We start from the raw sequence: 27,792 nt of genomic DNA, 5'->3' as shown, positions 1-27,792 counted from the left end.
ATACATCTCTTCAAGTGTTTTGAGTGGAAAGTTATTTTTAAACATGCACCACTCTCATAACTAGATAATCTGAACAGATCATTTTGTAGGCTTGAGACATTGATACAAGAAAATACTAATGATCTTCATTGAACATCTATATGTATTTTAACTAAAAATATTGTTTGTCCGGTTTACATTGGGCACCGTATACATAAAATAGCATAATTAATGTTTGAATTCATTTTTCATAAGTTACAAAATAGAATTTTCGTGGAGTTTATACAAAATAGAGAGACTGTGTAGTATTGTGTCCACGTAGCTAAGAAGTGACTTTTGGATAGGTAAATTGGTCCAAAAATTTACCTAGCTGTTGTTCTTGCCCTAAGCAACAAGAAGAGTAATAATGCCTAATTCGTTTATCTGCAACATAGAGAAATTTTTCAGTACCGGGTGGGTACCATGTGACTGTGCCTAGTTCATTCGAGCCGTCCAAAAGTGTGTTGGACGGTCCAGATTGAAACCCTTTCTCTTCTTCCACCCTACCACTCTCTCTCCTTTATCTCTCTCAAAATCCAGACCGTTCAAAACCGAAATGATCTACCCAGATGCGCCGAGCGGGCACCACGTGGTACCCACCCGGCACTCTGAAATTTCTCCACACACAGAATGTTGCTACCTTACCTACTTCGTTTATCAGTTTCCCCTGCAATATTTGTGGCACTGCCACTTGTATGTATTTACATGTCGGCCTATGGGCACATAACATTATCACCAAGGCATGAAGTACACTGGGAAGAGACGTGGTCAGTCTATTTGCCCATCAACGCCTCACACCCCTATCCACCTTCTTGTTTTCCCATGTCCACACAATCCCGCTCTTCCTTCTTAAAGCAAAAAGCATTAACTAGTAACCACTTAGCTAGGAATTCAACAAAAACAAACAATACACTAGCTGCTAGCAACTCTTTTACTTCTCCCCCAGAAACAATAAACAATCTCACTTGCAGAGTTTCAAACTAGGCCATATATGGCTCAGACCATGTTGCTCACTTCTGGTGTTTCTAGTCATGGACTGGATTTGAAGAGGCAACCCTTGAGACTTGGGGCCAAACCCTACTCTCAATTCTCATTCTCCCAATTTCCAACTCCTCCTTCTTCTTTTTCTTCCTCATCCTCTGCATTTAGGATCAATGCTTTGTTCAAATCAAAAACCAAAGCTGCCCCTGCCAAGAAGGTTAATTCAGTAATTTCGTTGTTTCCTTCTTGTTAAAGTTTATTTCCCCCCTCCCCCTTTTTATTTTCTTCTAAGCTGGTGCTTTTTTCTCTTCTTCTTCATTAGGTTACCCCAGTAAAGCCAAAGGTTGAAGATGGTATTTTTGGCACCTCCGGAGGGATTGGTTTTACCAAGGCAAATGAGCTTTTTGTGGGTCGTGTGGCCATGATTGGCTTCGCTGTGAGTATTCTAGCTACCTCTCCTTCAAAACTTGTTATTTCTACTCCTGTTATACTGTTGTGGTTCTTTGCGATTCATTCAATGGTGATGAGCAACCAAGTACGGATACCATCACGTCACGGCTTGGTTATGCGAGCACATCTTTTCTCTAAAAAGTTAAAAAAAAAAATTAAGACACGAATACGTTAGGGACAAGTCAAATATAGAATGGGTTAGTATCATAGTTGTATCTTAATGAATTCATATAAAAGCCAAAAACTCAAATAGTACTAATATGATATGAGTTTTGACCGTGGTCAACTTTTAGAAACTGCAATCTAACCACTTAATATGTTAAAGATGTTACTCATACAACAATCCAAACACAACTTACACAACCTTTTACATATATGTGGAGCCCACACATAGTAGTGTGTGTGTGGAGCCCACATGCATGTGAGAGGTTCTGTAAGTTGTTGTGTTTGGATTGTTGAGTGAGTATCATTTTTGTAATATGTTCTCGACGTGTATCACAAATGCCACCGTGTCCATAGAGTGTCTAGAGCATCAATAACATGTTTGAGTAAACAAAAATGAAGAAAAAAAATTTTGAATGCATATTTAGATTTGTCTGACACGTGTCCAGAGGGTGTTGTGTTGTGTCCATGGACGACATCGGTTAGAAGAGCACAATTGGGATGCATTTGCCATATTCTATGGTGCACGGACACAAATACTGACACGGATATGGACACGGGGACACGAGAATTCTAAAAAAATGGAGATACAGACACGCAGGGGACACACCACGTATATATTTATTTATATAAATAAATAAATAATTTTAGTTTGACACCCAAAAATTTAAAAAAAATTACAATTTGACCCCATTTTTTTAAAATTATAGTTTGACTCCAATTTTTTTAAAATTATAATTTAGCCCCCAATTTTTTTTAAAATTTAGTTTGACCCCAATTTTTTTAAAATTACAATTTAGCCCCCAAATTTTTTTAAAATTACAATTTGGCCCTGCTGTGTCCCCAGCTGTGTCCCTTCGTGTCCCCAGCCGTGTCCTCGTAAAAAATTTAAATTAAATTATGGGATACGCCACCATACGTGTCTCCATGTCCCGACACTGCAATACTTCGATTTCTAGAGATTTCGGTGCCTCATAGTCATAGACCATATTCAAGCAAAGTTAAGTAATTTCCAAACGGAATACCATAAATTCGCCTCAAAACTGCTCTATACTATAAACAATGTCACTGTACTCTCCGAGTGCATTGGCTAAGAGTCCAAGCATAGTGTAGTTCATAGCATCACATCCTAGTTGGATTAATGGTTACCAAATTTTTAGGCATCTCTGTTGGGAGAAGCTATAACTGGAAAAGGGATTCTAGCACAATTGAATCTGGAGACTGGAATTCCCATTTATGAAGCTGAGCCTCTTCTTCTTTTCTTCATCCTTTTCACCCTTCTCGGAGCCATTGGAGCTTTGGGCGATAGAGGCAAGTTTGTCGATGACCCTCTTACTGGGATTGACAAGGCTGTTATTCCTCCGGGAAAAGGAATCAGATCGGTATTAGGTCTTAAAGAAGGAGGTAAAACAATTAAAATTGCACTACCAGATCGTTTTGTTTTCTTTGTTTTCAGTTTTTACATTTTCCTTCGTCTTTTGGTTTTCATGTTCGTACACAAAACACAAAGAAAATTTATGCGAACACTGATTGTTTGCAGTTTTTTGCATTAAAGTACTCCTCGAAAATCCACAAATATCATTTCAGTGTTTCCTGTAACGTGGGTTATTTTCAGGAAAAAGAAAATCTGAAAACAAACGAGTTTTCTGTGCCTTCCAACCACGGACTGAAAAAACATTAACAAAAAGGAAAAATGATTCCGAACGGTCTATACTTCATACAGGGGACTGAAATCTCGTTTTGTATGAGTATTGGCTCGTAGGGTACCATTTTCCGTTCTGTAAATCATGTCCAATCCCATGATGTTAAGATATTCTGAAATAAACTGAAGAGTACCTATATTGAGGCTAAAGTCTCACAATTAAACATTTTACAGGCTAGAAAATTTTGTTCAACTTCTTAACGTAAGCACATATGCTAGTTGCATTTATGGGATACCCTAACATTGTTTCTTGTGTGTCTGCCTACTTTTTTTCTTTCGAAATTGTTTCTTGTTTTAGGTCCGCTCTTTGGATTCACAAAGTCAAATGAGCTATTCGTGGGGCGATTGGCTCAGCTGGGTATAGCTTTCTCCTTAATTGGAGAAATCATCACAGGGAAAGGAGCTCTGGCACAGCTAAACATTGAGACCGGGGTTCCCATCAGTGAACTAGAACCCCTTTTGCTGTTCAATGTTGCCTTCTTCTTCTTTGCCGCATTGAATCCTGGTACCGGCAAATTTGTGACAGATGAGGAAGCAGAAGATTAAATATGTTGGGTCGGGAGTCTTGTTTCCAACAAACCGTCATTCAGTTTTTCTTCATCTATGTATCAGTGATTTCAAACTAAAACGCTAGTGATTCCTCTCTCTCTCTCTCTCTGAGCATTAGTGCGGTGTTCATACTGTAAGGCTCTTGCTCTTGTCAGTTGATTTTGTTTCAATTAATCATGAGGATCTATCTTATGATGTGAAGCACTCACATATAACTGAATAGAGTACTGATGCATGAGTTCGAGTTTGCATGATGTATGAGTTCAAGCCTTACATTAAATTGATGAAAATATGAAATCGGTAATTATTAACATGGTAAGAAATGCATTGAGGGAGCTTTGAAGAGAGAACATAAATTTTCGTATAAAAAAAAAATCGCTATCAAAAACTCAACCCACCATTGAATCACTTATTTTTTTTAAGAAAAAATAAAGAGTAAAAAACAATAGAAGCAAAAATACAATTAGCAAAATTAAAATTAGCAAAATTAAAGCCAACTGTACTAAACTCGGAATTTCAAATAACACCATCCCCAAAATTCCACACGTACGACTCGAGTGGTTCTCACAAATCTAACAACACCGATAAACAAACTGACCACGACCGCTCTTGGAAAACTACATAAGCTCCAACAGCCACCACGATACACTAGCTAACAGCTTTGCTATGCACGCTGCCCATGCCAAACTCTACTTCGGGCTAGGATCAAAAAAAAAACTCTACTTCGGGCCTAGAGTCACGCTTTGAGCAGAGAGCTACTACTTCCCAGGTTCCAAAGACTTTCGTTATGAGGGGTATTCCTTCTCGTTCAACTCTTTAGCTAGATTACTTTTTGATTTTGGAACATCACATCCATTTATTACTGCACCTCTAGTTTGTGTTTTGGAATTGAAAACCGAACATCATAGATCGTGATTGCCGAGATTGTGAGCGAGTTATTCAGGATTGTCGTTTCGTTTCGACTTCAACGCCTTAGGTATGAGTCTATGATGGGGTTGGTCATGGGTTGGGGATGAATTGGTTATCCATGTTGCGTGCGACCTTAGATTATTTCAAGTATTGAGTTCATGGTTATGCTTGTTGATATGGATTTTGTTAGTCAAAGTTGATTTCTACGTAACTGTTATTAGTGTTCATTGTTGGAAATTACTTTTTCACTTACGATCAGGTGGTGTTTTCCTTATACATTATTTGGCGGGAAGAAAGGTCCTCTCTTTGACTTGTGCAGTTGTGGGGGAGATTGAACAAACCATTTCCATTTTAAATTTTTGGAGCTAGTGTGTTGGGTTTCTTCTTAGCTTTTTTTGAAACTATGAATTGTTTTCTCAAATTGACGACTTTGAATTTTTTTTTCCTTTGTACCCTTGATCTTTTTGGATAACTAGGCTTGGATGTTTAATTTAAAGTGCATTTGGCCGACACGACTTCAAGTGTAATATCGAGCATAGTTTCCTCTTCCAATTTATCTGCACTAGTTGGGTCCCTTACGCTCGAAGACTTTATTTCATCCAAGTGATTTTCATTTGAATTAAATTTTTGTATCAATTAGGTGTTATATAATTGGTTATGTCGAATTCTGAGTTAAGATAGTGGTGTTTGTTACGTTTCTAATATGCTATGGGCTGGTGCGTTAGATCTGAGATCTTTGGGGGAAAACCACTCGTGTTTAGTAGAGACATTGACCACAATAGTCGTAGATCGTGTAAATCATGAGTATGTCAGACCGAGTTGGGGAAGTCTATGTGGAAAAGGTAAGACGAGATTAGAGAGAGATGTCTGGACTTATTTTCGGTGTAATGGTGTGGGTACTTTGATCTAAACCTTACGGTTGTGGGTTTAAGGCGATTGACATTGTATCGTTGGCGTATTTTGTTGTTGCACGACTTGGTTGATGTGGTTTATCAAATGTCGAGGATGAAATTTCTTTAAGGGGGTAGAATGTAGCGACCCGTATTAAATTTCTCTAATTTTAAATGTTTTATAAATGCTTGGGTTGTAGAACGATATGAATTTTGATGTGGTTATGTATTGGGAGGTAAAATAAGTAAGGATATGGAAATTTGGGAGTCCATGTGATAACATTTTAATAGAGGGGTGTCAGTGTTATTTGTGTTTGTGCATGTATATAGAAAACCCTCTTTCTTCTCTCTTTCTAGTCCATGCCTCTCTCTCCCTCTCGCTCTCTTGATTCTCCATCTCTCTCTCAAAATCTCATCTCCAAACTTGAAACCCACGTAGATTCACCTCCATTCTGTCTCCTAATCGGGCTCTTGAGCTCGTATTTCATGGGTTAAGCTTGGAGGAGTATTTAGTTGGTTTCAAAGTTTCGGGAGCTAGGGCTTAGTCAAATTTCTTGGGTTTGCTTTTCAAAGCTTGAGTTATGAATTTCTACCTCTCTTTATGTATTTTTGAGTAGTTTTGATGCCATAATAGAGCTTGGATTGGTGTATTTGAGTTTGGTTGAAATTTGTCAAAATTGTGAAAATCGCCAGAAAATTTTCAGTTTCTACCGGTAGAACTTTTTTCCTACCAGTATGACTCAGTGTTTTTCCCGAAGAGACCCTTTTGGAACCAATTTCTACCAGTAGAACTTTTTCCCTGTCGGTAGAACTCATGTGTTTCCTCTGATACTCAATTTGTGATCCTTCTGGAACCGGTTTGTATCGGTATGATCCAAATCCCTACCGGTAGGACTCTTGTCTCAGTGAAGTTTTTCGTAAATCTTCCTAATTTCATATTTCAAAGCCATTGTTAATTCTATTGGGTTATATTATGCATATTTATTGCCTCGACGGATTTGATTAAGGTTGAAATGAAAGTTATGGACTTGTTCTAGGAGGTGAACAATCGAATTGGGACACATGAATATAGATTATAAAATTATGACAATTATGAGAGATGTGATGTGAGATAGTATACCATGAAATTGAAACGAGAAACAGGAATAACCAATTGATGTAAAGAACTTGTGTAGTGCAAAGGGTGATAATCTTTTGAAATGGAAGCGTGGATATCGAATGAATAACTAGAATGTGTTTAGTGTAATGGGATATTGCGAGATCCCGATTGCTCAGTAGGGGATATTGCGAGGTACCGAATGCTCGACAAGGGATAAAGTGAGTTCTTGAATGCTCGGTGGGGGATATTGCGAGGTCCCAAATGCTTAACAAGGGATAGAGCGAGCTCCTGAATGCTCGGCAGGGTATAAAGCGAGGTCTCGAATGCTCGGTAGGGGATAGTGTGAGGTCCCAAATGCTCGGTGATCCATCACATGATGATGGATTGAAATTCGTTGCGGGAAGTGGTTAAAAAGGAATAGGATAGATGATCTGGTTTGCTATAACTATAAATTTGAAAGGTTGACATGGGTGTGTGCAAGTCCTTGATGTTATAACGTGGGTATTGCTCCGTGGGTCGCACTTGTATCATGTTTCGTCTCTTTTTACCTGTCACCTCATGTGCACATAGAGTTTGTGTAAATTTTTTACTGGGCTAGTGTAGCTCATCATTTCATTTTTCAATGTACAAACCAGTGACATGCGTGGATTGACATACTTTTGAGAACTAATCTTGAAAAGTTACATAGTCATCTTTTGGAAATTTCTTTTGAAAGATGTAATTAGAACTAAAATTTGAATTCTTTTGTCATCGGAAAGTTGTACTAATTTCTTTCGTATTCCATACTTACATCATATTGGGTCGTGGTGCCTTAAATTGTCATTTTTTTTTTGGAATTATAATTTGATGAAATGTGCATGGAAAATCCTTTTGGTGGGTATTTATGTATGAAATCGTAAGTGTAGAGGCCCGTAAAATTTTAATTATTGAAATTATTTGTTAAATGTTTAATTAGAAAATTGTGGTTAGTTGGTGGCTAATTAAATTGCGGATTGAAGTGATAGAATGGGAGCATGAAGGAGTGTGTGTGTGATTTGATGATATAGGGGTATATAAAGAGAGTGTGTGGTGCTGGAGATAAAAATATCTCCATATATCTCTCTTTCACATCCGTTCTCTCCCTCTCTCCACCGATCTCTCTCTCTCTCTCTCCTCTCCTCTCACTCAAAACACCACTCAATCACTCAAGAACTCCAAGAATCAACCTCCCTCTGGCCTTTCATTCACATTCTTGAGCTCAGAAATTCTTGGATCAAGCTTGAATCGAATATTTGAAGTTCAAAGAGGCTAGGGCTTGCTCAAATCTCGTAGATCTTGGTGTTCGTCACGAGGTAGGGACTTATTTAACTCTTTTATATGTTTATATGTTGGTTTAGTATAAGAATCGGGCTTTGATCGTCTCCCTTTGTTCATTTTGAAAACTGTCAAAATCTGTAGAAAATCGCCCAAAATCGTGTGGGGATCGATCCCCCTTTTCATTTCTGGTCCAGCAAGCCCAGGGATCGATCCCTGGTGATGGGGGGATCGATCCTTCCTCTCTGGAAATTTTGCTCATCTTCTGGGTTTCAGCCCAACTTTGAGCGGCCATTACTTCTTTGTCCGATGTCCGTTTCATGCAAATTTTATATCGATTCGAAGATCTTGAAGTTAGCTTTTCATTGCCACCAAAATCACCTAAAGACTTGCTTAGCCTCCGAACCTTGCCTCCAAATAAGGTTGAAAACCCAAAGCGTAGGGCTAGATCGTCGGTAGCATAATAACCGGAAAGTTCGGGATCGTACCCACAGAGAATCGAATATAGCTTAATCGGATTGTAGGTTTGTAAGGTGGATTCCGGCGTTTAAGACGACCAACTTGGTTTTCCTTTAAACGGTGGAAAAGATAGCGAAAAAGACTAGAAATGAACTTTATGAACTAAAAGAGGTAAGTCTAGGGATCATCCTTCCCTTGACTAAGGCCGTTACCGGTTCTCAATATAACTCAAGCAAGAGTCACGACCGCGTGCTCGCGCCCGGAAGATTTAACTTTAACGACTACGTTTATCAAAAGATGTGATTAAACGGAACTAAACCAACCTATTTTTGCTAATGTATCTAACACGTAAGAGGCCACGAGCCCTCGGTATGTTGCTTGCCAAGACCGCTTGACTAAACGACATATTAAGGAGTTAACACCCCTCGCTTAGACCAAAATGGCTAGGTTAATGAAATTTCGAAAACCATGATTTTAAGCTCGAGGGTTCAAGAACCAAATAACCACCTAAGTCATTGGGAAAGATTACCCCGAGACTTAACCAAACAACTACTCAACCATAGCTAAAGCACAAAAGAAAGTATAAAAACGAGACATGATATTTAACTGACGGAAACGAAAATAAACTTGAGATTAAGAAAGATCTAGTTCGTAGCTACAACATTAATACACGACAAAACAATAAACGAGGAAGACTTACTTGAGTTCTCAAGGAATTAACTAAGAAAGCTTAAAAAGACATTAATGGAGTAAGTCCTAAGAAAATAATGTGCTCTCTTGATAAATGGAGAGAAGTGGTCCTATTTATACAACAAGACTCTCTCTCTCCTCCAAAATATCCAAAAACACACAAAAATTAGAAAGTTGCCACTTATGAAAAGTTAAAAGCTGTCAAAAAGTACGTCGGTAAGGCTCCTGTATCAATACTCCAGAGCCGTATCGATACGGTCCTGTCTTGCTTTGAAACCCAAGATTTCCCGAAGATGACCCGTATCGATACAAAAGGAACCGTATCGATACTCCAAAATCCGTATCGATACGCTGAAGCTTGACCTGCTCTCTGTTTTAATGAAGTATTGATACTCCGATAACCGTATCGATACGCTGAAGCTTCCCCTGTATCCTGGCCTCAGCTTCAGCAGGCAGCCCCCAGCAGCTTCACAGCTCCTCAGCATCTTATTTTCATTCTCTAAAGTTAAGTAAAGACTACATTTTAAACCTTTCTTTTACCTTTTTTTTACTTTAATTTATTTAATGAAAATAAGAAAGTACCCCCCATTTGGAAACAATGGCATTACCAGAATTTCAAGATTCCAATTAAATCAAAATGTCAACCCCTCACTTTTAGTACAAAACAGAAAACTGCACATTTTTTCTCAAAAGAAAATGACTCAAAACATGACCTTGCACTTCAAATAAAACATTGCAACTTTGTAGTTACTCATAGAAAAATTTAAAGATCAATTACCGCCATTTTTTATCTCAAAAATCGAAACTTTTTCAGAAAGTCATTTTCCATACTTAGACAGATTTTAAGGGGCCGACAGGGTCTTCGGGTACTTGAAAGCACTTGGGCTATCCATGGTGTCGAAATGCGCCTTATTTACACGAATTACCTGAAACATACAAAAACTTACCTTACGTGCAATATCGCTATAAAGACTAAATAAAAGCAAGATAAAACAACATAAAACGGGACTAGTCGCACCGGATATCTATAATATTGGGTGCTCATCAAAACTCTAAGTACACAAAAAGTTATGACTGTTAGAGTGGGGGTGTGTCAATTTCCCAACATCCATTGGCTATTCCTATGATTCTTGTTTTGTCATTATGACTTCCTATGACTAGTGGATGTTATTTTTGACTTGTTGGCCTTCCATTAGTAAGGAATGAATAATAGTTTACTTGGTTAAATTGTCAATAAGATGCAACTTGCGAATGAATGATTGCTTGTGAACATTTGTGGTATATTTGTGATATTGTTGGCATGTCGTGACATATTTCATGAATGAATGAGGTTCTGAGAAAGTTTTAACTTGTATGTTGAGTGAGGAAATAGTTGTTTGGGTCGGTGGTCGATTTAGGAAATCTCGTAATGCAAGGGGTGGTAATACAAAGACTTAGATGGTCTCGTAACGCAAAAGGTAGTAATACGGTGACCTTAGATGTTGGTGTACACTATAACGCAAGAAGTGATAATACGGTGACTCTTGTGGTATTATACGGCAACGCAAGGGGTGAAAATCCCGATGGTGGAGGTATGTGATAGTGAGTTGTGTCAAAGTTGTTACTTGCTTGAGTATTGTGAACCTTATGACATAATGTGATTATAGCATATCTTACAACTATCGTCTTGAATGTTTGGCACATCCTTGAGTCGATTGTATTTCGTCATTGAGCTGTATCCTCTTGTTTTCTTTCTCTTGCCTTTATCATCATATTTGCATATAAGATTTGTAAAGATTTTTCTATTGGGCTAGTGTAGCTCAACCTAATCTTTCTTTTCAGGTCCGAATGCAGGGCAATAGATTGCATGCATTGTGTGCTTGACATTGAAAGACTTGTGGAAGCTGAAATCATTAGTTATTTCATCACCTTTGTAAAGATCTCATTTTGTTAAAGATGGTCTTGTAACTAATTACTCTTGAATTATCTTTTGACTAAAGTTTGTAATATTCTAAACATGTTTGTACTTGTATCTGAACTAATTTGGGCCGTGGTGCCAAAGTTGTAATTATCTAAACTTGGGGACGTGTTTATAAATTAAACAGGTGGGAAACTCTTTTGGGTAGCATATATGATATGCGAGACTCTTTTATTGAAATGTATTACTCCCTCCGTCCCAAATTGTTTGTCCGGTCCGCAAAACGATAACTTAAAAATAATGCAATTTTTTAAAGAAAAAATTCAAACTTTTTCACAAATTAATAGAAGTCATTGATATCTAGTAAGTTGTTAAAAAACTTTTGAATTTTTCTTGCAAAAATCGTATTATTTTTAAGACTCCGTTTTGCGGACCGGACAAACATTTTGGGACGGAGGGAGTATTTAATTATGTTGAAAATCGAGGGCGTGACAGTAAGACTTTTAAATTATGAAAACTTATCAATATTTATGTTTAAAATCGAAAGCGTGATAGGGAGGGAAACGAAAGAGCTCCTCTGGTCGACCTAGGGCTTGGAACGATGAATCGACTAGTGTCATGTAGAAATTTATGTTAGAACGGTGTAGTGACGATGTAACCCAAGTATTGAGTAATTTCATATTAATCCCCCAAAATTAAAAGATTATAGTTTGACCCCAGTCGTGTCCCATATAATTTTTTTTATTGGACTACGTATTTGGACGTGTCCCCATGTCCGACACGACGCCCTTTTGGAGTGTCGGTGCTTCATAGGCAGTGATTCATTTGGATGAGAAGACTTTCGGGGAAACTAAATAGCGATTATGGTGCAAGGATTTCATCTATGGCCCAAATGCTTTTGAAGATGCGATTGGGGAATTAACCAAGTTCAAACAATTCACTATCAAGAAAGGTTTAACGAATTGGCCAATCAAACCTATCGTTTGACTATGGAATTTTCTAACAATTGTTTCATCAATATTTGAAGGGATGACATTAGGACAACAGTTCAGATGTTTCAGTCTACAAACATTACTCATGCAATTGGTTTAGCTAGGCTCCAAGAAGAAAACATTATGACATTGCTAAGGGAACATGAATTCCTATCAAAACTATTATCATACATGTATTAAAAAGCCATTAGTGTTGTGGAGTTTGAGGGTGACATTTCTCATTCTAATCACCAAATAAAAAAATTGTGAACCTATCACAACATCATCAAAATACATCATTCATGCAAAATGGAAGTTATCTATGCATTCTAGTGATTTTGGGGTCAAACTGTAATTTTTATAACTTTGGGGGCTAAATTATGTCTTCACTATTAATGGGATACTGCCTTGATTGCGAATTAAGGCTCGAGGAAAATCGTAGGAGGGTTGTAAGTTGCTTTGGTGGCCCTAACATCCCGTGGGGCCTGCATTGTCGCTCTGTCGATGACGATTTCCTCACTTTTCAGGGCAGGTTTCTTTTGAGACAGGTATAAAGCAATCTAGTACCATTGATGCCATAGTGTGTGATAGGTAACAAATACAATGAGTTTATTGAAGCTACGAAGTGGTATAAACGTCTCAATTTACCGTCAATATTTTCAATTAAAAAGGTAAGTACTAGGTAAAAAACATGATAGGTTTGTGTGAAGAAGTAATAAACCCAATGTTGTGGTGGTAAGTTTGATTAGTTAGTATGATCATGTTTGGGGTATCCTTAACCTTATTCTATGGTAAATATGGTATTAGAGAAGGGTAAGTACGCATATATGTATCATCGTTATTGCACCATAAAAAGGGTGGTTAATAAGGTATCTGCCACAATAATTCTAAGTAGAAGGTGTGGCAAAGGCGATGTGTATGCAATTCAAATAAACATGTCATCATTTGACTTAATTAACCAACAAAAATGGTACTTACAACAATGTTCAAGTGTATTTAAGATGGTGTGGGCACGGAAGAAACCAAACGGCCACAAAAAGAACCAATGCGTAATCGGATAATAGCACATTAAGAGTTGAGGTTGAAAAAGTGAACATCAAATAAATACATTAGAGATTTTCTCAAAAGTATGTAAGAAACGATCCTTGCATATGAAACAACAATGACTTTCAAAAATATTACTTGGCAGATGTAGTAGAACCTTGTAAGCAAAAAATGAAAAGAAGTTCTTTCCTAGTAGATTTCATGGCTTTTGAGTTCATAGATTTTCAATTTGGCGCTTGATGCCGCATGCTACTTCTTCTTTTTCAAGAGCCAATTGGCTCTGAGTTGGTGATGGATGTAGACATCCATGATTTAAATTTCCTTACTTGATAATTTTAATTTGGAATTGTGCCTTTCAAATATGAATAATGATATAAAGTGTAATGGTTTGATAGCTGTGGGAATCGAAGTGGTTGCTTATATAATGGAGGGAGGGTGTTAGTCTAATATGTTATATATATATATATATATATATATATATATATATATATATATATATCAATTGTCAGGGGAAGATATCCCACTTTCCCCTCTCCTCACACCTCATGTCCCTCTCTTTCTCCTAGATCTCCCAAAATACTTCAAAACCACAAGGGTCTACCTCCATTCCACCTCATAATCTCATATTCCGACCAAAACCTTAGAATTCGCTTGCTCAATCTTGGAGGAGATCGTTTTTGGTGGATTTTGAGGAAACAACTTAGGGCTTCACTTGGATCGTTGGGTATTGCTCTTGAATATTTGAGGTAGAGATTTCTCACTTTCTCTATGTGTTTTTGAGTTGATTTAGTGTCCAAATGTTGGGTTTGATCTTTGTTTTCGGGCCTAGAGAAAATTGTCAAAAGTTGTAAAATTACGCATTTTTACCCAAGAGCTACTGGTATCTCATTTTGGGTCCTACCAATAGCACCTGATTAGAATCGAAATGTTTGCTCTTTCTACCGGTACCACCTTTTTTATTGATACCGGTACCCCTTTTTCCTTGGTACCGGTACCGTTCAATCAGAACTGAAATTTCTTGTTTTCCCACCGGTATTACCCTTTATCCTAGTACAGGTACCACCTACAGATTTTCGTTAATTTTTTTATTCACTTATCCTATGTTCGTGGTTTGTTTATATTGAATTATTTTGATGTTTTGGCATGAAATTGAGATTACGAAAGATTGCTTCACTCACCGTTGTATGATAATTGTATAAATTTTGGGATTAATGATTGAAACGTGATACTCATGATAGAAAAACATGTGATTTTTGATGAAATTTAGAGGGTGTTTGTTAACTTGAGCCGACCATGCTAGGAACCAATAAAAGTATAAAATCTTCTACACTACACACACTCGCATTGATGAATTGTAATAGTATTAGAGCGGTAATACATCGAATTTGTCCGGGGCCGTCCTTATTTTTTGAGAAGGAACATGGTCCTTTCGAGTGTCTTAAAAGGGAGTGGACGATCCTATCTGGTACAGGTGGCAAACGGACGGGTTGAAACGGGTCACGAGTCAAATATGGACGGATCAAATATGGATCAAAAAGTAAACAGGTTGAAACGGGTCTGGTCGAATATGGGTCAAGGCAAACCCAAACCCGTCCGACCTGCCCTTTCATAATCAATAAGAAAAAAAAACTCCAAGTCATGCCTATATTGAAACTCAGATTTGCTAAACAAAAATACCACATCTACGAACCTTTCATAATCAATAAGAAAAAAAAACTCCAAGTCATGCCTTAAAAAAAAACACGAAATCGTCTCTGGTTTTACTATTAAAATCATTGATGTAGAATATGGCTAGTCTATGTATGCAGAGAGAGACTTACGAAGACCCGAAGTCACCGCTTATGTCTGGATTAAAAAGTCAAGTGATTTAATTTTTTTTTGTCTCTATTCAATCTTTTTTTTTGTATTTGCTTGTTTTGCGAGAAACTTTTTACCTCTATTAGTTCGTCTCGACAAGAGAATCGAAAGAGTAAGGGAATCCAAAAATCAAAAATCATAATTCTTTACTTTTCTAATTGGAGCGAATCAAAAATCGTAAAATACTTGTCACAAAACAACAAGCGCAAAAAAAAGTTGAATAAGAACAAAACGAAAAAAAGCCCAAAATAAAGAGAGGAGCTCAAGGGACTGGTGTGAGAGAGAGAGAGAGAGAGAGAGAGAGAGAGAGAGAGAATTTGTGTGGATAAATTTGACGGTCCGAATGTGTCGAGCAGGAACGGCGTAAGATATACCGACCCAACACCAAAAACTGCTCGTTCTTAGCGGAACGGGCCTTGTCAAAGTGATCGATTTTGGAGACAATGGATGGAGAGAGAGAGAGAGAGAGAGAGAGAGAGAGAGAGAGAATATTTGTGTGGATGTACTAATCTCACTGGATCTTTTTTCTAGCAAAAATTGTTCATTCTTGTTTTGTACATGAGGCGTACAGCTGCAGCGAGAGAATGAGCGAGAGATTAATAGATCAATTACCTATAGTTCACTGTTTTGCAGGGGTGGATCTTTTGATTCTAATTCATATTGAACCTATTTTTAACTCATTTAAACCCATTATAAAATATGAGCGGATTGGGTTGGGTTATAAGTGGGCAGATTTGGGCAGGTTAAAAAATATGGGTTGGAATTGCCACCTCTACTTTCTGGGTCAATTGCATACATTTTTTGGTTTGTTTTAATGATCGGGACCATTGATGTATGCACGTTAAAATTTATGGTAATGGAATATGTTTTACTATATATCTCGCCGAAAATGGATTTTATCCGGTGTTTCAATATTTTCTAAACCTATTTTTTAAAGATAAATGTGTTTCGAGATTAAATTAAACGATATTTGATTAATATGAATTTTGATGTGCCTAATGTTTTCGACGAGATCTACCATATAAACTGTCTCAATCATCAAAATAGATCCTAAAAGGGCCCAAAAATGCGGACCGTCTAGTCTCTTTAAATGACAGGAGAGGATCATGGTTCTTGTGAGAAGTATGGTCCATCCTTGAGTATGACCGTCTAGTCTCTTGTACTGATTGTGGAAAAGGCAAAAACGCGTTCAAGCTTTGGTTTTTTTTTTTTTTTTTGGATCCGTGTTCAAGCTTTGTTTTTGTTTTTAGAGCAAGTTTACCAATGGATTGGTATAATACCTTGTGAATAGTTCACAATTTTATTTTAGCTATCAACTTTTTCTTTCACAATTATACCAATATTATCTATTTTACCTAACACCAATTAAAAAATATAATTTTTCACTCTTTTCCTATTATTTTTTCCCCAAGGAGGGAGGAGAGAGAGAGAAAGAAACAATAAAAAAAAGAAAGGAATGTGAATAGTGCTTAGGTAAAAGTGGCTAAGCCCTATTCATAAATGTATTTTACCTACCATTTTCCCTAATCTAGTGCAGGGCTATTTTTTGAGTTTCTCCTCTCCAAAATAATTAAAAAGGTATTTTACCAATGCTAGTGTACATGCTCTTAAGAGCAAGTATATCAGATTAGGTAAAATTTAAGCCAAAATTGCCGGTGAACAGTGCACATTTTTCCATTTAACTACCCACATCTCTTTCAATACTACACCAATACTATTTATTTTACATATTCTTTATTAAAATAATACTTTCTTTTTCTTTTTCTTCTTTTCTTTTTACTATTCTTTTTTTTGTTGGAGGAGAGAAAGAGAGGCTAAAAGAGAGAGAAAATAATATTAAATGTATAAATGGTGAATAGTTCTTAGGTAAATTTACCTAAGCACTATTGCAAAATTTATTTTATATAATCTTAAAAGGGGCTATTGCTTACTTGGTGCAATGGTTATTTTAGATTTTTGCTTAAGTAAAATACCTAAGATGTTATTTTTCCTAATCTAGTGTACATGCTCTAAACGTTCAAGTTAATTTAATTAAATTCCGTAAGCTTTTGTTTGGAGACCGCAATACTACCGCATGGAAAAACGGAAAACAGACCGACAGAGAAGCAGCATCCCATGAAAAATCTCCTTTCCAATGGCCCCACCCACACTTTACCCTAAACTTTTCCCAGATTCCCATATCCATCTCCAATTCTCCATCTCCATCTTCAAGCGAAGGACAAACCTTTTCCTCTCGACTTTCTCTCTCCGGAGTCTGTCTAATACGATTATCAAAAAAAAAAAGTCTGTCTCTAATAATTCTAATAACGCAGCAGCTGTAGGATCCATTCCAATCAACCTATTCTCAAAACTCTTGCCAAATTTGCGGCAACGATCACGGGCTTCCGGTACCACGTTCACCGTAAAAATATGCACGTAGTGACGTAGTGTCAGTCAGACTCAGACCCACTTGTTGAATTGTATGTATACTTCTCTCCCAGAGAGATGGAGAATTGGAAATCACCCCGCGATGGCTACCACCCTTGTACTTCCTCCCTCAGAGATGTCACATACAGGTTCTCTCTCTCTCTCTCTCTCTCTCTCTAGAGTTTAATATGTTTGATGCCTGAATTAAGTGGTTTACTACAGTATTTTTAGGATCTTACCTTTCAATCATATTATTATCTGGAGTAGGCAGGGTTTGGGTCATCTAAATCCTATCCTTGATGTGAATTTTTTGTACGAGGTATGTTTGGAACTAGGTTTTGTTATGTGCTTGTTGGAAATAATTGTACTTGACGTCAAGTTGGATGGTGAAGAAAAATTTAGGTTTAAGGTTGAATTAGAGCCTCATTGGCAAAACCAATTAGTTTTGGAGAATATTACAGTTTGATTATTGGATGGCTGACTTTTCTAGATTAATAAGCCGGGTAACAAAGTTCATGCAGTGAAACGCGGTTTGTGAAAAATCTGAACTTTCCAAAATTGCCAAAGTTTGAAATAGATTTCGAAGTCTATATTTAAGTCCTTTTCTTTCGGCATAGGTACTGTTAGAGTCTCCGCCCAATTGATTCCGTGATTGCACTGTGCAAGTGGTTGATCCGAAGCTTGAAGGTTTAAGACCCATCCGGAGCACCCTTCGTTCAACTTCGATTTCGCACTCTAGACTCCCCTTTTGACCCGCATTCGTGTTTTGGACTAAAATTTGGCTAAGGTATGGGAATTCTAGACAACGAGGCTTGCTGTGCATGCTTTAGGAGCTGGCCAATTGCGCAAGCTCTCTACACAAGTGCATAATTGCAAAATGTTGCTCAGATTGAAGAGTGTGTGCAGGGGAAGTTAAAAGCATGCGTGCTCCTAGGTGCTACCCTGTTGCGTGGAACCATTTAGGCTTTTATGAGAAAATCTTTTTCACATTCCTCTACATTTTCTTGGAGAATAAAAACATACTATCGAACTTTGTATTTGACTAATTATTTGTTACTACTTTCTTTTTAGTTGTTACTTTAGTCATATTTTTTTTTTCTCAGTCTTATGTCGTTCTTACTCAAACTTTTGGAGGTGGTGAGATATTTTTTAAATTTTTTGTAAAACCGACTAATCTCTAGGCCCCGACTAGTTGACCTAGGCGCTAGGAACCTCTCTTCCGCCTGTCTACTGCCGAACAATTTTTAGAACATTGCTAGTACTTCAATAGCAAACTTAATTGATTGGTTTTAGTAGAGTGTTTCTGTTAAACAAATGAATTCTTGGCAGGTCAAAGAAATTGCCACTCGTTTCCAACATCCACCACTTTGCACTCTGTGTATGTACCTTCGTCATTCCACTCATAGTGGCTATGGTTGTTTTTCTATATTGGCCTTTGCTTGGAGCATTTGATTTAAAAATGAGCCCACGATGTTTTTGATCATTTATGTGAGGAGCAATTTCATAGCCTTTTATTTGTTCTGCACGGTTTAGCCCACAATGTTTTTGAATCATGCTTTATTTTTCAGCTTTTTGGAAATTTGCATGCATCAATTTTGGTTCTTTACTCTAACGCTTTGTTTTGTTTTTTGTTTTTATTGCCTACGAAGTAATGTAGTTGAAAATACAACCAAATGGACACCCAACCCAAGATTTAGGGTTCAATGATAGCTAACAACTTCTAAAATTCCATGGCCTGAGCATTTCGGTTAACCTTGCAGTTTTAAATCTGCCGTTTTGTCAATTGAGAACTTCTTTGTTGAGCTACTATGCTTAAAAACTACAAATTGGTTTACTTCCATTGGAATAAAAGAATTGTTCTAGATTGGAGCAAAAAACGTAAGTTGTACATCCAATCACAAAATACACGAAAGTTGCCGCCCCATTGCCAACTTTCTTAGTCGTGGAAGGGGTTATTGCCTTTTCTTTACTAGTTTTTTAAATCTCTTAGTTCCGTGGTCCCTATGTCTCATGCTGGCCCTTTCGTCCTAGCTTTCCATTCCGTAAGCATTCCAAACCCTACCATTCTACTTCTCAAGTTGAATTTACTACCTACATTTTTTCTAGCCAATTTTTTGGTACATAAGAGCATCTCCAATCCTTACCCATTTTATTACCCATACCCAAAACTTGAGTAAAAAGCTTAAATACCCATCTCCAATGCCATACCCATTCCCCTACCCATTTTAAGTTTTACCCTTTTTCTCACCTAAATTTGGGAAGACCCAAACCCATACCCATTTTTCTCAATCCCTCTTTTCACTCTCATTAATTACAAGTGTGCCATTTAGTAATAGATTTGAGTAAAAATAACGGGTTTAGCATTGGAGATGCCTTACCCAAATCAAGCTTTTGACCCAAATCTCTACCCAAATTTGGGTGAAGAAAAGGGTCAGCGCTGGTGATGCCATAAGAACTATTATTGTGACAGATTGGCTTTGTTTACAACATGTTGGATAAGTTTCTGTTTACGGACGTCAATTGGATCAAATTCATAGGGTTTCATGGTTTTGTGTGAGCTAGATACATTAACGGCCCCGGGCTGTGATTATTTGCCGGGGGTTGTTTTGATCTTGCGAATCTGGGAATATAGCTATATGGGATTTGAGTAACAGTTATGGATTTGATCATGGTTAGTACTTTCAAGTTTTCAACACCTGGGTTTGTTACTCTCTTCAGGTAGAGCCATTGTGTGTAAGTGTGCTCCGAAATTCGTGTGTTGAGTGATCACTGAAGATTGATATTATTATATGGGAGTTAGTTGAGGCTTGTAGCAAATCCTTCGTAGAAAATGTGACAGTACTGTCAAGGAAGGAGTATGATGGACCTTACAACAAATAGCAGGCCTCTATCTAATCTGGCAGGCCTCAAAACTAATTTGACAGGCCTTACTATCAGCATGACAGGCCTTACTATCAGCATGACAGGCCTTCTAGCAATTTCGACAAGCCTTCAGTAAATTTGACATGCTTTCATGTGACTATATCAGTCTCAAGAATAACGGTGGGAAGGCCTGGCAAGTGTTCAGGCCTACTGTACGTATGAAAGGTCTTGGGAGTTCTCTGGAGAAGGTCTCACCAGCTAAGAAACACAGACGCAGATTCATATACGGACATGTGAGAAGTCAATTTCTGAGGCAATTTGTAAACATCAACATACACACACAACGCGCACACAGACACATATATGGAATTATGTATATATTACTGAGTATTGTACCAAAGACAACCAAAACTAATGAAAACTAACACTAATTCTACATGTCACTAGATGATTCGAAGAGTTCCTAGTTGGAGCAAATCAAGATTGAGGTCTGTTGCTGGTGGCGGATCTGATGCATTTGAACTTGATTGACAATAGAGTGGAAAGGTTCGTAAACAGGGAGAGGATTAGACGATCTTGAGATTCGGGTTTTCAATCATCTTGCTGTTTAAAAGTCTGTTTTCCTCCTTCATATTCCAGCCTTAAGTTTAAAATAATACATTTGCTCCCTTATATATCTTCATAAGGTAAAAATATTTCCTCATCTTGTCCCCCTGAAATGTCATATTCGAATACACCACTGGCCGTGACCCATACGTGTGCAGGACCAGGTGTGTCATAGTTGTGTCGGTTTCCCATTTTTTTTCCAACAGGGATACACCGACCAGTTAGGCGTTTCAGTGCTCTCTAGCTTGCTAGAGGCAACATGGAGGTTGGATTCAAGGTGGTCAAGTGCTGGTCAACAGGTGGCCAGAGGTTCCGTTGACATGTGGCAAGCAGGGGTGATGCCATTCAACAAAATTTTCCGAACATTTACTGAGTAATTTTTTTTCCTCCATTTTTTTAGACCTACCGCTAGTTGACACCACTACAAGAAAACTATTGAACCCATACATTTTTAAGAAGTGTATTTTCACGTGATCACTAGGGAAAAAGTACTACCAGTAATAGGAGCCTACTAAAGCTACTCCTACAAAGGTACTTGGACCCTGTTCGTTTTGGGATTTTGGTTTTGGTATTTTGGGTAATGAGTGGAGAGAGAGATAGAGATAGAGAAATGAGAGTAATAATTGAGAGAAAATTTATTGGGGACCGTGCGTAAAGAGAGAATCTAAAATCCAAAATCTCAAAAGTCAAAACGAAAATGGTCTTAAAGTCATTTGACTTCCTTTTTTTCTGGCATATTTTTCACTTGTACCGTATGTTTTTCAAATCGGGATACATATCGTGTATCGTTTTTTTTTATTTTATGAATTGTATCGGGATACGTATCGTGTATCATAAGATACGTTAGCAAAATCTAATCTACAATTAAAAGATAGTTATACCTAATTACAATGTAAAATTCTAGTGTATATATGAGAAATAAGTGTTTTTAATGCAACAAATAAGTTCTTAGGAATAAAAGTTTTTAGTCTCCCAAGTAGGGTCCATCACATTGAGGCTTTTGAGTGCCCTGGTTAAGGAAAGAGAAGAAGAGTCCTTATCTGATTCATACAAAACATGATCAAAATATGCTTTTTCTTCTATTCAAGCTCTAATGGATTGAGTTTGGTGTTTTGAAATGGTTTCAATGCCACCCCAATTAGATTAAAGGATTTAGAACGTGTTTGGAGTTCTGCTTCTTAAAATATGGTATAATTTTTTGTTTAATAAGTAATCGTGGGATATGTACCGAATTGAGATATGTGAATGTATCGTAAGATATTTATACAAAAATGATACAGGGTGGGATACATATAGTTTTTGAAAGGAGACGATATGAATTGTAGGATACGTATTGTGTATCATAGGATTTAACAACCATTGCTATAATGTCACACATCGGGGAAAAAAGGGAAATAGAGGTAATATATAAACGATTGCGAACAACTACTGTATAGCCTGTGGTTGACCTTTTGAGCCATGTTGTTAGGCTAAGAGTAAGTAGTTGAGTTGGCACGGGTTGTTACCGGTGTTATCAGAGCCTACACCCACCAGAAGTGTAGGTCGGGTCCCGCGAGGAGACGTGTTTGGGTGGGCCCGACAAGTGAGGAGTTTGAGATGTTTGTCGTGCTTGAGCGGGTTCCCCATGAGACGAGCTTGATGTGCTAAAACGGGTATCTCTCCTACATCGCTTGGTGAGTGGAAGTTGCTGGAGCACGTGGCGCGGGTCGTTACAATTACTAACTAATTAGATTTTATTAGTAATTTTTTTATTTCACTTTATAAAGGTCTAACAGTCACAAAATTTGTGTGCGCTTGCGCGAGTGGGAGCGTGAGGGTGACCGTGAAAGTGTCTTTGAATCACATCTCAAACTACTAAATTTTTTGAGAGTGAGGATTGAAAGCGCGAGTGCGGTGCGAAGATTGAAAGTAGGAACGAAAGACATTTGAAAGGATTATGTGACAAAAGGTCCAACCTTTTCCCTTCCCTCTTACTTTACCGAATCAAATACAGAGAGGGCTCATAACATGGGTCGCGCAAAAGCGATTGCTGAGAAACCCCCAAGTCAGCCCCCATAAACGATCTGGAGAAGACCCATCCGTCGAGATCCATAACACCGGCAAAAACCACCAGCACCAGTGCTTCCACCGTCTTGTTACCCGCCGATTAATTTTTGAAAATGGGAAAAGAAGAGCAGATCAAAATTGAAGAGGGGGGGGGGTAGGAAAGAAAAGTAGAGAGAGTTGCTTGTGGTTTGCAATTCATTCATTCAGTTGTTCCCGGCATATAAGCAACTGGGTAGTATTTGGTGGCATGTACAGCTATCCTAAATGCTACAATGAAGAAGACCAACTCACAAATGGGAATTGATGCGACTTAATTTGCTCCATTTGCATTCTTTAGGCGTACAATTGCTTCAATAATATGGGGTGTATTTTAACATTTATCATGATTTCAGTGGACTACATCTATGAGGAGAGTGATCGCTTCACACTTCCAATCACAATTTAGTTTCTCCATGCAGCTGTGGCAGTTGTGGGCATGAATTGAACCTGAGCTCCTCTGGTCGGAATACATCTACCATCGGTTCAAAATACGGAAAATCCATAAAGCGAGGGATCATATCATTCTTCTACATCGACGAGAGCAGGTTTACTCAAGTAGAAGAATTGAGATGTGGTCCGTTCATTTCCAAGAACTCTTGGGGTTTGTTCCGTCGGAGAACAAAGCTTCTATGCCGGAAATGCGGCAACCTCATTGGAATGGCTTACGATGATCACGATTCGGCTTACCCACTTGTATCTGATGGTTTGGATTCTGCCTCAGGCAGTGAAATCTCCAGCCGTAGAAAATACGATGTCAGAATCCGTGCTTTGCAGCCTTCCTCGTCTGGAGAAGTTGGTATTCCACTTGCTGTGTAATGTACCGGTATAACGTTCCAACTGAATCCACCAAATGGAAGAAAGTACTTATACAACAGATTTATTTATTGTCTTTTGATTAGTTATTTTATAACGTAGAAAAATGAAAGAAAGTACTTCACTTGGGACTATTTGTTAAAGATATTATTAAGTGCCTCGCCATTGTCTGTTCTCTATTTCTCGATTGGCTGTGCCTTGTAAATGAGCATTTTAGATACTTTAAAATAAAAGCTTGTTTGAATTCCGCGAAGCTAATTGATGCTATGCTATGTTTAATTGCTTAGGTGACTAATTTCGTTAATCTTTATATTTTGCCCCAGTTTGGGATTGTGAGGGTGAAAGATAACACAAGAAGATGATTGAATTTACATTTCTAGTTGTTATGGCTGGGAATCTTGTGATTCCCATGACTGGATTGGGATTCATACTCATGCCTGCAAATACTTGTACTGTGCAACGCCTTTGGGGATGAAAATAAGCACTACCTTTAGGCCATGTTTGGATTTTGTTATTTTTTTCTTTTAATTTGTTCTTGCGGCTAGCTATGCTTGAATGTTGAATTTTGATTTCTAGAAGCTATCTTATATTTGGATCTTGGATTTCGATCCTCGAATGAAAAGAAAATGAAGGGGAAAAGAATGGTGTGAAGGAAGATAATTTATGTCTTGCGGTTCACTTAAAAAAAATGAGAAGATGTAGAATACCTGAAATTTGCTTATTAATTTTGCAGTTGGATTCAAAAAACGAGTAGGTAGTAGAAGAACCCTATTATTCTTTTGTTATTGATAGAAAAACAAAAATGTAGAAGTGAGATTTTTCTTGTGTGTTTTTTGGATAACAAAATCCAAGTAGACGTGGAGTCTGAGAACCATCAAGGTTCAAAAGAATTGATAGAGACAACACGCAAGCTTCCCTACTGGTAATCCAAGAGCCAAACGAAGAAGTATTGGAGCTTAAATTTTGATGATTGGGGCGGATTTTGTGTTGTTTAAGACAGAAAAAGTAAAAGTCGCGTGGTATAGTATAGAAGTTAGAAGGTCTGGGACTCGGAGGTTTACCGGCATAAGCTAACTGGTTTATGTTTCTGGGAAGTGTGTTGCTAACATGGTAAAAACCGCATTCAGCCTCTTTGCTACTTCACCGCTGCTAGTTTGCTTTTCCCACGAAGGTAAGAGATTTTGTTGGTTAGCGAAGCATGGAAAATCAGTACATGATCGATCCGAGCCATCATTGTAGAGTGCGAGCACAATGTGAATAATCCCAATTAATGCCTCCGTAACCTCGATGGTTCTCAAAACAAAATTACGAACCTCAGCTATAGAATCCGTAACCATCTGAGCTCTATACCCAGTTGAGTTGAGCAATAAAATTTTAGCGAAACTGGAATTAAGAGGAAAGTGCAAAAGAAACCAAATACATAGAATCTGAACACACACGCACAGCACACACACACACACACACATATATATAGATTATCCAACCCCAGGTGAAACTCTAGAGTTTGAATCCTCTATACCACTACTTTCAGTATATTTTTTGCCGTTGGAACAAGCATCGAGTTAAGAAGGTTTTTTGTTTACTCCATCTTTCAAATGTCATACGTGCATGCATCAACCAATGGCCAAAGATACACGGGTATGGGTGGGTACATGAAAAATTTTGCTTGCAGAGAATTTGAGGGGAACTTCAACCTCATGGCAACGTGATGCCATGTGTCATACTCTGTCAAACTAATGGCGCGAGATAATAATAATACGGAGTAATATGTGTGGTAGACCAAACCAAACGGTCCAAGCCCACTGACAAGTGCACTAGGATCGAGGCCGAGATCAAGAATAATGGCCGCACGGAGTTCTAAGTTCGGCTTTAACTGAGGTTCGGGAATGGACTACGTTGCCTCCGAACCGTTGCCCAATCCGGCGAGATATTTTATGGGCTTGGCTACCTGCAGACGAGACGACTTGTTTGCGTTGAGGCCGTGCGGTGACCCACGTTACGCTTACCTGGCGTCCAACGCCAGGTGAGTGTTATTCAGGCTCGGCTACCGTCGGGAAGGCAGTTCTATCGATGGGTCCTCTTCATGGGTCGCCTACTAGGCTCGGCCAAGTGAGGGGATCAATGGTCACGAGCTCTCCCATGCGATGAAGTGATTACATCAAAGGATAACGATGAGCGCACATGGGGGTGCCAGCTCACACCAAAACGGTTACCAGATCTACTCGGTGACGTCATGATGGCGCCACATGGCTCGTGCAAGGTACATGCCCGTACTTAGGGATCAAGGCAAAGAGACTCTAAAAATATTGAAGGACGACAACCCTAAGAGGGACAGAGCACTAAACACCTAAACCCTAGTCTCTTACTTTGCTTTATGCACATTCTCATCCTCTCGCCGGAGGGCCTTGCTGAGCAACCTCGACTAGGTTTTAGTTATGCGTTCATTGTGTAGGTTAGAGCGAGAAGGCTAGGAGATCAACGAACCAACGGAGGAGGAAATCGGACCAAGGATCACGGGCCACACAATTGGTGAACCCGACGTGAAACCTCAGAACTTCTGATTTAAATGGCTCAAACCCTCTTCAAAACCACCATCCTCTTCCAAAGACAATCGCAAATTCAACCATCATGGGCGGAGATCTACCAGATGTTACTGTTTCTGGGGCCAAAGACGCCAGTGGAAACACGATCCTTCCACCGTTCCCTGAGAGACACATGTCCATCTCCATCCCCGCCAGTTCCGGGGTATCTTCGGCCTCAGACGACGTAACGGCAGCCTACATCCGTCTGCTGCAATGTCGAGACGACGAAAGGGATAACGAACTGGCAGCCCTACGGACAGAGGTGGCTCAAATGAAGCAACACATGCAGAACGCCGCCCCAGCTGCGTTCAGATCAGTAGGAGGCAGAAGGCGGAGGCGCCAGACTCCTCCCCCGCCACCTCCTCCACCACTGGAGAAGCAACCCCACGAAGCAGGCCACCGCGGTTTCGTCAAAGACCGCCTTGGCTTCACACCAGAAAAGGGCGACGCCAGGGAACTTATCCTCTACAAATGGCCAACAACTTCTGAGACGCACCGCTCAAGGAGCAACCAGGAGCAGAGTAGATCGAGGGACACCACCAGGTCCTTCACAAACACCTACTCCACCGCACGCGTAGAGTTCTCCCGAACCACGACCTCTCATTATAGCCAAGGCTCCTTGCAAACAAGATGCCACGTCTCCGAACGCCTTGGTGAAATTCCTCTAGAAAACTTGGAAAATGAAAATCAGTCTCGGAAAAATGGAAATGGCGTATGCATTGAAGGGCCGAACGACGACCCAACAATTCGTCGTGAATGAGAGAAGTCCGTCAAAGGACCCCACCAAACGACTACAGATTTGAGAAACAAATTTCGGCAACGAGATTGGGAGAAACCCCCAGAAAAGGAGTCCAAAGAAAGGGACTTAAAGCGGTTGCGGTCGGATGGGCTCGGCAAACCGCCGCGCCCAGGTTTTGAGCGGCAGCTGAAGGATCTCGGCGTCTCGCCCTTCACATCCCACATAATCAACACAACTGCCGAATCCAATTTCCACTTGCCAAAGTTCACAAAGTTTGACCCAGCCACTTGCGAAGCTTATACTCACCTGATTCACTTCCGTCAAACAATTGAACTATGCACCACAAAAGACGAAATCAAATGCAAGGTGTTCCCGTCCAGCCTCGGCTCCCTTGGACTATAGTGGTTCAACAAATTGCCCGCTGGATCCATACGGAACTTGACCGACCTTGAACGCGCCTTCGACACTCGCTTTATCACAAACAACAAGACTGCCAAGGAGCCTGAATCATTATCCCAAACGAGGAAGCTCCCATCTGAAACGCTTAAGCAGTATGCCGAACGATACTGACAATTGTTTAATGAAATCCCTGGAATCGACGAGTACTAGGCTGCACAAACCTTTAAAAACGACTTGAAAACTGGCAGTAAGATCCTGAACAAACTTGTAATCCGCCCACCCCACGGCATGGGCGAATTACTGTGAATCGTAGAGCGATTCTGCGCTCT

At 38.9% G+C, this 27,792-nt stretch overlaps 3 protein-coding genes across 6 annotated transcripts in view; 2 read left to right on the top strand and 1 right to left on the bottom strand.

Moving 5' to 3' along the window:
- The window catches only part of LOC131329104 (chlorophyllide a oxygenase, chloroplastic), a 47,290-nt gene extending 30,492 nt beyond the window's left edge, over positions 1-16,798 (bottom strand). Inside the window, exon 1 of the mRNA XM_058362183.1 lies at positions 16,790-16,798. The gene's annotated coding sequence lies outside the window, so the exon portion shown is untranslated. The remainder of the gene's footprint in view (positions 1-16,789) is intronic.
- On the top strand, positions 710-4,057 carry LOC131329106 (photosystem II 22 kDa protein, chloroplastic). The gene is made up of 4 exons (XM_058362184.1): positions 710-1,216; positions 1,322-1,435; positions 2,772-3,015; positions 3,612-4,057. The coding sequence occupies exons 1-4, from the start codon at positions 1,010-1,012 to the stop codon at positions 3,857-3,859; spliced, it is 813 nt and encodes a 270-aa protein (XP_058218167.1). The 5' UTR covers positions 710-1,009; the 3' UTR covers positions 3,860-4,057.
- Positions 16,799-17,015: 217 nt separating the features above from the next.
- Positions 17,016-24,001, top strand: LOC131329102 (uncharacterized protein At4g08330, chloroplastic). 4 transcript variants are annotated; one of them, XM_058362176.1, is made up of 4 exons: positions 17,017-17,526; positions 20,096-20,532; positions 20,687-20,785; positions 23,350-24,001. In XM_058362176.1, the coding sequence occupies exons 3-4, from the start codon at positions 20,751-20,753 to the stop codon at positions 23,744-23,746; spliced, it is 432 nt and encodes a 143-aa protein (XP_058218159.1). In that variant the 5' UTR covers positions 17,017-17,526; positions 20,096-20,532; positions 20,687-20,750; the 3' UTR covers positions 23,747-24,001. The 4 variants fall into 4 exon arrangements, with proteins under 4 accessions (XP_058218157.1, XP_058218159.1, XP_058218158.1 ...); XM_058362177.1 differs by lacking the exon at positions 20,096-20,532 and having other exon boundaries at positions 17,508-17,526; XM_058362174.1 differs by lacking the exons at positions 20,096-20,532; positions 20,687-20,785 and having other exon boundaries at positions 17,016-17,526; positions 23,337-24,001.
- The last annotated feature ends 3,791 nt before the right edge of the window (positions 24,002-27,792 follow it).

This window comes from Rhododendron vialii, chromosome 6a, assembly GCF_030253575.1.
Source record: "Rhododendron vialii isolate Sample 1 chromosome 6a, ASM3025357v1".
NCBI classification, from domain to species: domain Eukaryota; kingdom Viridiplantae; phylum Streptophyta; class Magnoliopsida; order Ericales; family Ericaceae; genus Rhododendron; species Rhododendron vialii.
Note: the sequence above shows the minus strand (reverse complement) of the source record. Positions and strands in the feature narration are given on the sequence as shown.

What these genes read in the sequence shown, in the direction of transcription:
- LOC131329106 (XM_058362184.1), top strand. Translation starts at nt 1,010, where the DNA reads ATGGCTCAGACCATGTTGCTCACTTCTGGTGTTTCTAGTCATGGACTG. An exon ending in AAGCTGCCCCTGCCAAGAAG is followed by an intron (nt 1,217 to 1,321) that starts GTTAATTCAGTA and finishes CTTCTTCATTAG; the next exon opens with GTTACCCCAGTAAAGCCAAA. An exon ending in ATTAGGTCTTAAAGAAGGAG is followed by an intron (nt 3,016 to 3,611) that starts GTAAAACAATTA and finishes TTCTTGTTTTAG; the next exon opens with GTCCGCTCTTTGGATTCACA.
- LOC131329102 (XM_058362174.1), top strand. Translation starts at nt 17,433, where the DNA reads ATGTATACTTCTCTCCCAGAGAGATGGAGAATTGGAAATCACCCCGCG. An exon ending in CTCAGAGATGTCACATACAG is followed by an intron (nt 17,527 to 23,336) that starts GTTCTCTCTCTC and finishes ATCACAATTTAG; the next exon opens with TTTCTCCATGCAGCTGTGGC.